We start from the raw sequence: 9138 nt of genomic DNA, 5'->3' as shown, positions 1-9138 counted from the left end.
TAGTTTTGGTTCCTGGATTCCATGCCATGGATTCCGGATTCAAGATTACTGGATTCCGAATTCTGTCAGTGGTATTTGGATTCCAGATTGGACTCTAGATTCCAATCGTTTGAGCTGTATTTCGGATTCCAAAGCCCTGCTTTGCGGATTCCACAAGCAAAAATTTCCCAATTTCAGAACGGACCTCTGGAGCCAGGGTAGGTGAATCAATGCACAATCAAGAGAATAGCTTGCAAAAATGGATGAAGTGATCACAAAGCGGGAAATGCTCTTATCTTCGATCTAATTTTCTTAAGTAAATCTTCAAGGAATTGTTTGGAGATCATACTAGAGAATTAGTCTGTGGATATTGGGGCTTAAACGGTAAAAAAAAAAATAGCAGACTGCCTTGATATTTCAACTCCAATTTAATACAGAATTATAGTGCACGAAGAAGCAGTTTGAGGTGTGCAACCACTGAATCGTTAACTTATTCATCGTTTTATTTTATTTATTTATACTGCTTCAGGCTCATAAATATAAAAGAAACTTGCGTAAAAAGTCTGCAGTGCTAAAAAAATGTTTTAAAAAGTTCGTGCGAGATAAAAACGGTGACAAAAAATATTATGACAAATATTTAAAGAAAATTGAACTATTATAGTGATACTTTGTGGTATTTTAAATATACAGCTATATAGATATTTTTCAATTTTTATTTCTTGGTCGTAACTTTAGCCTACCTGTTTCGGGAAGTATCAAATCAAACTTGAGCGAGCTCCAGTCAATACTGTTGGTATGAATGTTCAACACAGGGCTTCGGCAGACTAGAGGAAAACGAGTAAACGTCCAATGGATTCCCCATATAACAAAGTGTCAAAGAAACTGGGAAATCGTTCGTTATAAGGGGGATCACGTTTCATTGGCATTTTCTTGTCCATTTTTCTATAACTACGAAGAAAAAGATGTCATTCATTGAGCTTAAGTGTCGAAAAAAATGAGATTGGAAATGAATTCAAACTTGAAAGTTTATGGCTGTACATATGAAGTTGATTCCCAATGTTTAGGCCTTTGACCTTCTAAAAAAGGGGCCCGGGCACCTAGTGTTCGAACCACCAGTGTCTGTCCAAGAGATAAAGTGCTTTTTTGCCGTGAGGGTGCACGTGGTTACCGACAGGTAAACTTCTAGTCTGTTGATACCTTTTATGTCCTCTTAGATTCATGTAACTTCATTACTTACGAAACACTAATTATGTCGTTCAGCATAAAATTATTATATATTAATATTCTACAATTTTATGGTATCTTCATTTATGACGGTTCTTTCGGTCTTATTTTTTCATAAAAAAACTGTTTTCCTGTTGCTTCAGGTAATCCTGACTTGGACGTCAATGCTCTCTTTTTTGCAGTTTGAAAAACCTTATTCGCAAATTCGTAGAATTCATTTTCCATTTTCCATATTTTAGACTGTTCGAAGTATTGTATTGTAGACTGTTCTAATGGTTTCTTTGAGGTTGTCTTCCTGAGATGTGACTTTCCACCTGTTATGAAAAACAAGTATAAAATATAATATATAGATTTAGCCAGGGCTAAAAGCGAAGCTCTCGATAATATTTAATGTAATGTGTAATGCTAAGCGGCGAAGGCAACGCCGGAGAAAGGAGAAAAAACAACAATAGGTCTAATTAGCAAAAAAGCAACCTTGCACGTGCAGCACACTTTTTTTGTACATTTCTTTGCCGTTGTTTTGCACGACCACAACGTGAAACTTCCAGAAACTTTTTTATAGCGGAAATGTCGTACGTGTTCTCGTTCACTTTTTTTTCACTGCCGCTCATTTTCTCCTTGCACTGGTGGCCGCTAGCATTTCTCATTTTGTCACCGCCCCTACAAATTTTTCATGTTGTTCTTCCAACAAAAAATGTCTCCTTTGTTTTTTATCTCTCGCTCTAGATCTCTGTTGCCGTTTTTATCGTTGAGTTTCGCTGGCCTTCCTCTTTTTCTCTTTTTCTCTGTCTTTCTCTGGCTCTATATTCCAAATGTGTGAACATGACAATTAATCTAAGCTTAATGGTCCTTAATGCTTTAGAAAACACGGATACAGAAACAATTTCCGCTTTTCGGTTTCGTCTTTTTTGACTCTTTAGTTGCCTCTGCTTTACAGACGCGGGTGGTTATGCGATTTCCCGCCAAAACAACGTCGAGTTGCATTTGGGTTGCCATACCTGTTGATTGAGTTATTTCACACTGGTATGCCTGTGGTGCGGACGGACGGTCGGGCGTACGGTCACGTGATTACCAAATTTTCTCGGATGGGTAGATTACCACATTTTCTTACCCATGGTGCTCCGCAGGCGCGCTTCGCGCGCCAGAGCTCCGCTATTATAAGTAAGCATATCTTTTCGACCGCAGCAGAGTTACTCCAGCTGGTGTAGAGCCTGTCTGCAAAGTGGGATTTCGCAGGTTCAAGAAAAAATATCAAAGGAAGACTTTTGTCAACTCGTGGGTACGTTGTTTAGAAAATAATCAAATGGTTATCAACTCTGGTTTTCCCACAGTAAATTGTAGGAAATGATAGAAATTTAGATTGTCAAGAGCCATAATCCCCTATTATGGCTCTTGAGATTGTTTATGCATAAATATACTCATTGCTCTGGAAACACAATACTTGTCTTCCTGTTTCTTGCACTTTATTAAATAACAATTAGTTAGGTATATATTTATAGAAAAACAACAAAACAAAAAAGCAAACAAACCAAAAAAAGGTACTGAGCAGGAACTTCGGCTCGACGCGACTTCACCTTACCACTACACAACTAAGGCTGATTGTGTACACTTGGCCAAAATGCCCTTTCCATGGAACTTCCGCCGGCAAACGCCGTTTAAAGATGATCGAGTCGTATAAACCGAGCTATTGACAGCAAAAATGTATGAGCATTTCATGGCAATGAAAGAACATATGCCACACAAAGCCGATACAACTCGTCTGCGAAGTAGGACGCAAAACATATGTTTCTTTATCTCAATTTCCGCTGTTTCATATTTTGAAGCTAATGGACAAAATCACATCCATTTCCGGCTCATACAGGCTCTTAAGAAGACCTCTAACCGTACTGTAGAAAATTTGCCACAAAGAAAACTGTTAGCAGCGCACGATGCACGCTCTCAGAGAGGAATTTGATCCCATCGAACTTCGGCGAGCGCGTGCTTCTTCGGAAACGACAGATCTTCGCACTCTCAAGTTCGGACCCCATTAATTACGAAGTCCGTCTACTACGAATGAGCGAGTGACTCATTTGCATATCCCTGTCCCTTCAATAACTCGTAATACGCTCGCGCGTACCCACGTTAAAAAAAGGAACGGAATTTTGTAGCCTAGCACTGAGGCAAAGGGTTTTTGTTTGGGCACTTATTAGAAAAAAAATGACTAGCTGTCAGGAAAAGGTTAAAGGTCACGAGAATACAGAAATTACCTTCATTGAATAATTTTGTGGCTCCTTTAAAGATTCTTGGAATAGTTGCTTCCAAAATGGCGACAAAATCACCAATTTCCTCAGTGGTTCCTACTAGGAGGTATTTTTCCACAAGATTTCTTTTTGCTTGATCTAATGCCCATTTGTTTCCTGGAGACCTGAAAAAAAAATGAAAACAATTCATTGACTAAATCCCAGCTTGTAAACCGTGGACCTTGCAGAGCTTTGACAAAGCATATACTTATGACTTATTTTAATAATGAATATTGAACGGAAAACCCGTCAAGGATGCGTGACACTTGACACTGACTTTTATATATTTTAATTGAATATCATCTTATCAGCTATCACATACTAACTTACTCCGACGTGTCCGAAATAGCACGCGACGTGTAAGCAGATTTACGGCAAACTACCACCATTCTCCCAAAAGCTGACAAAGTGCCGTATTCAATTTGCCGGTCATTGCTAACGAGCAAAGGGTGAGATCACTCAATCCCTTCTTCTTTGGAAAACAAGTGGCACTGTTCCCTCAAGGAAAGTGACATTTCAAGATATGATCTCATGGTGATGATAATGATGATGATGATGATAATGATGACAATGATGATGATGATGATAACTGGTACTCTAGTTATATGTTTATCGGATCTTTACTGACATCAGAGCTTTACATTGTAAAGAGGTTTTTATCAAATGAAGTTCAACTGTAGATTCTCATTCACAGTAACACAACAAACTCACCAGCACTGCCGTATTCAATTTGCCGATCATTGCTAACGAGCAAAGGGTGAGATAACTCAATCCCTTCTTCTTTGGAAAACAAGTGGTCTGTTCACTCAAGGAAAATGACATTTCAAGATATGATCTCATAGTGGTGATAATGATGATGATGATGATGACGATGATGATAATGATGATGATGATGATGATAACTGGTACTCTAGTTATATGTTTATAGTATCTTTACTGACATCAGAGCTTTACATTGTAAAGAGGTTTTTATCAAATGAAGTTCAACTGTAGATTCTGATTCACAGTAACACAACAAACTCACCAGCACTGAGGTGCATGACCACAAAAGAATGGAATTTGAAGCCACAGTTTCTCAGGTTTGCAATCTGGGTGGCCTCGTTCTACACACTCATCAAAAGTCTGAAAAAATAATATTAATCACTCAATTGTTTTCATGATAACTCTTAAGACACCATTGTTCTTCTTTTAACCACCACCCCCCCCCCCCTCCCCACCCCCATCTGGCTTTCTATTTTGTGTCACAGAAAAATGAATACCCTCTTCGCAGCCCTCCTTTAACCTGATATTAAACTAAATTTCAAGATGAATCTCAAGGATTAATACTTTAAGAATTCCTAAATATACTTTGTTTTTAATACAGCAATGTAAGTTTTGACAAAGAAGGAATACTTAAAAGGACCCCAAAAATTCCCTATTTGACCACTTCCAATAAACACTGCTTCAAATTGTCTTCTGTTGGCTTGAAAAAGAATGTATGTTGGATCAAGAGTCTTTTAGAGCCTAGTATCCACACACTCTTTTGCTTACAACCCTTAGGGCCTGTTTACAGGGAGGTGGCGGACCCCAGGCAGGTGAGGTAGCCCGCTTAGGTAGGGTCACCCACATGTCCATATAATCTGTTATTTTGATTTGATCACCTTTACATGATGGGGGGGGGGGGGGGGGGGGTGACCATATGAGAGATTGTATGGACAGGTGGGTTATCCCACCCTAAGTGGGTCCCCTCAACTGCCTGGGGTCCCCCACCTCCATGTAAACAGGCTGTTAATCTGCTCTTATCAATACTCACTATGTTAGGCCTAGATTTTTTTCTATGTTAAAGTAAAATATTGGAGAAAACAGGAAGGGGAAGCAAAAGAGACCTGTAGCAACTGAGCATAAATATCAGAGAAGGCCATTAAGGCCCGGTTCAGATGCATAACTTTTCATGAGCCAAACTTAATACATTGAATCAGGTACATGAAACTTTTGGTGTCTGAATCAATTTGGAATGCCTTCACGTATTTCAGTTTGGAATGGCTCAACCATTGATTCAAACGCTGAACTTTTCATGTGCTGAACCTAATGCATATATTATTATAACATATTTTGCAAGCAAATTGACCGAATTGAGCATCTTTCTCCCTTTGAATTTAGTTCATTTAAGATCGCTGTCTGCATCAATTCAGCCGGTCTAAATAAAATAGGTCGGCCCAAATTCAAATTAAGTCGGCTCATGAAAAGATCAGTGCCTGAGTGGGGCCTAAGATGTATAGTAATTGTTAAACATAAAGTTCACTTATTAAGATGAAACATTAAATTTTACTATTTAGTATGATCAACAAAGGTTTTTTATTACCTCTTTGTCTCCTTGCTTCATCCTTCGAAGATATGGTCTAAAAGTATCACCAAATCTCAAGAAATAATAGTACGACACAAGTCTGTCAAGAGGTCTTCTCACAATGTTTATATACAATGGTCTCTTATACACACCAAGTCTCTCAAACTCAACGTAGGCAAGATGACCATGATAAACTGCTGGCATCTTCTCCTTCCATGTAGTAATATTTCTTGCAAACCGCATTTGGTCAGGAAGAGAGATAACGTGAGCATTTCGACTCACATTTAAGTGAAGAGCATAGAATTTATTTTTGGAGCAAAGATCATACACAACTCCCATGAAAGAGGTACTTCCAGTCTTCGGAACTCTGTTGTAGAATATCACAAGGTCATCATCTTTACTTCCACTGTTCAAGATTGTATCCCTCCTTAAAGGAAGCTGACGGTATTAGAAAATACAGATTAAAAAGGTGATTATATGCAAAAATTAAATTGGAGTATTATTATTCAAGATTAATGATTGCTATAGTTGTCTGTTCATGTCATATTTTTTTCCATCTTGAGCAACATGATCGAAAACTTGACACATACATTTAACTTTCAAAATAACATTTTCAAGTTTCAAGAATTACGTTTAGGATCATGTCAAGGTTTAACTTCCTGAGTGACTTCCAACCTTAATTTTTTATTTATTTGTTATTTATTTATTTACTTACTTATTTATTTATTTATTCATTTATAATTATTGGCTCACTACTTGGAACACAGCATTATCAAAGAATATCCTCTAAAAATGAAAAAGGTATAAAATTAGATATAGTAAATAATAGAAAGCTGACATAAAGTTTACAATATATTAGGATAAGTACCTTATGAATGTTACTTGATATTGCTCTTACAGCCTCAACTGGTAAAGAACCGAGCTCTGAAATAGAACAAAAGACTATGAGGATATCACAGACAACGCTAACACGCTTTTGCCACATCTCACCTCTCTGATCCCTTAGTAATTCAGCCTCTCGCTACATGCAAGGGAAGGAAAACTCACCTTTTTTTTTTCAGTTGCGGTTACATATTAAATAAATGTAAATATAATAATTACGGGCCTCTATTTTAAATAACCCAGATCATATTTTAATTACACCATTGTCAGCAACGTTGGAACAACTTTTTTATTCCAAAAAATGCAATGGGTACGTCAGACTAGATGATGTCTCATGCACTTTGCTTTCCAACGGGGCAAAGAGATTTGTAATCGAGTGGCAAGAATAATTTCATCAAGTTGTTTCAAGGCAATAAATCTCATATAGGACTAAAAAGGAGCACAACAACCATAAAGTTTGAACAATAAGTGTCTCTAGACTTTGCAAAAATGAAAACAATTCAAAATTGTTGCGTGAAGGGAAATCAAGCCACAACCAAACTGGATAAAGAACATACCGGGGATGTTGAAACTTAATATCTACCCAGTAATCATAACATACGAAGAGACTTGTTTTCTGAAATCCTGGTTTATAATTGACTTAAGCGTCTTACTAGGAGACTGGATGGTAATAATAATTTAGTGTGAAGCGTTCTTGCCCTATTTTTAACCCTATATTGCAGAGAAATAACTTTTATTACGAGCTTACGAAGTTCTAATACGCGAATTAAATTATAGTCATATAAAGAGCATTCCGCACACCCGATGACAAAAACATTTATAGCATACGACTCGCATATGTACTTCGGCACGCATAATCATTGTGTTCCAAACATGAAGTAACATTTTTTCACTAGACTAGACTTTTCCTTGGAGCTAGTCATACAATGAATTTCAGCTTAAATCTGAAATCCTACCGTTTTCATGAATTTGTTGTGTAAAAGGCCTTGAACGCAGAATCTGGAATTCAAGAATCAACAGCGCGAGCAGAAATCCTACCACCATCCATTTGTTCACGATCATTCTCCAGGAAAGCGAAGCCACTCTTGTAAACAACATTCATTCGTTCTTCCCAATGATCGTGCTTTTGATCCTTTATCAACTTATAACAGCTATTTGTGCAAACGAAGCACATTGATCAAGTCTTCCATTTGTCAAAATGTCATTACGAGTATGGCGACAAAATTTCCTTTTTCTCGAAAAGGTCTGGGACGAGTATAATATGTAAAGTGGTGTCCAGCTTACCGCAATTTAGAGGAAGCGCTGGGGAAGAAAGTTCCAAAAACCCTAAATTTCAAAGCGAGGCCAAGTGCAAAACCTTTTTCTGAAAATTGGCTTTGTTTGCATGAAAAAAATATAACTATCACAACTGAACAGAATGGCCCACTGTACTAGAAGCTCCTGATTCTGATTTTGCTGGTTCCTAAAGTAATGAAGAACAGGGACAGATCGAAAAGCCTATTTGCGGCGGCCATGGTAGTTCATAGTGGCCTGATAAATGGCTAAATAACGGGGTTACTCTTTAATTCATTTTGCCTGCGAGGAAGCTCCCCCATTTGGGAGACGGTTATCGCGAGAAGCCACGCGCTAAAGGTACGCGGAAATGGAGAACAAGTGATCCCTAATTTTATTTTCACATATCGTCACTAAAAATTAACTCTAAAAAACTATCGATCCTACCGAGTTTTTGCCTTCACGATGCATTAGAGCAGCTGAAAACTAATTTTCATACAAATTTTCGCTTCAAAAGGGTTCTCGGTTCTGTGATAGTATGCTTGAATTTCTAAGCTTTTGCGTGACGCGGCATTTACATGACGGCCAAGATAGGAAAAAATGACTTATTTCAGGAAATTTTGCTATCTTAACAGTTCACGTATTAGAAAAAGTATTACTTTAATGTTTATGAGTTTCTCGAAGAATAAATTCACGCTTTTGTAGCAAAACTAGGTAACAGATGTTTCTGCTGGTTTCCGTCCACCATGTTGAAGCTCATCCAGGTGAGCACCAGCATGGCGTCTCCATACAAATCTCTATAAGTTTGGGTAAAACAGCTCGTATAGGAAATATTTCTCTGACCTGAATCTTGGCGAGGGTCTTTGTATATGTTTTTGGTTTTGCCGTGAGATATTTTATTTTTGCCGTGAGATATTTTGTTTTTGCCGTGAGGTTTTTGTTTTTGCCGTGACAGTTGTGGGCCACCATAAGCTACGATACATCGACTGGCCAATACCAGTCTTCCTCAGGTTTATTAGGAGCTACCACGAAATTTTATACAGAAATATACGGTACTGCAATGAGCGGAAGTGAGGTAGTTTGGTGATGAGCAACAGATTCACTTGGTTTACTAGTAACCCTAATCACTAAACAAGTCATTCGGCGCTAGGCGACCATTCGGTGTTCCGCAAAATACCT

General features: G+C 37.9%; 1 protein-coding gene across 1 annotated transcript; it reads right to left on the bottom strand.

The window, feature by feature from the left end:
* Positions 1-493: 493 nt before the first annotated feature.
* On the bottom strand, positions 494-7910 carry LOC140937319 (heparan sulfate 2-O-sulfotransferase 1-like). Its single transcript, XM_073386863.1, has 6 exons — positions 7644-7910; positions 6674-6729; positions 5824-6243; positions 4507-4604; positions 3450-3607; positions 494-1517 (listed from the first exon to the last, which is right to left on the bottom strand). Exons 1-6 carry the CDS (start codon positions 7783-7785, stop codon positions 1288-1290), a joined length of 1104 nt encoding a protein of 367 aa, XP_073242964.1. The 5' UTR covers positions 7786-7910; the 3' UTR covers positions 494-1287.
* Between the last annotated feature and the right edge of the window lie 1228 nt (positions 7911-9138).

The sequence above is a fragment of the Porites lutea genome, chromosome 5 (genome assembly GCF_958299795.1).
Source record: "Porites lutea chromosome 5, jaPorLute2.1, whole genome shotgun sequence".
Classification (NCBI taxonomy): Eukaryota; Metazoa; Cnidaria; class Anthozoa; order Scleractinia; family Poritidae; genus Porites; species Porites lutea.
This window is presented reverse-complemented; position numbering and strand designations above follow the sequence as displayed.

Bases quoted from the DNA above. Each gene is read 5' to 3' on its own strand.
- LOC140937319 (XM_073386863.1), bottom strand. From the start codon at position 7,785: ATGTTGTTTACAAGAGTGGCTTCGCTTTCCTGGAGAATGATCGTGAAC. The intron at 6,730-7,643 runs GTAGGATTTCAG...GTTCTATTTCAG, and splicing joins ACAACAAATTCATGAAAACG to AGCTCGGTTCTTTACCAGTT. The intron at 4,605-5,823 runs GTAATAAAAAAC...TTATTTTTTCAG, and splicing joins TGAAGCAAGGAGACAAAGAG to ACTTTTGATGAGTGTGTAGA.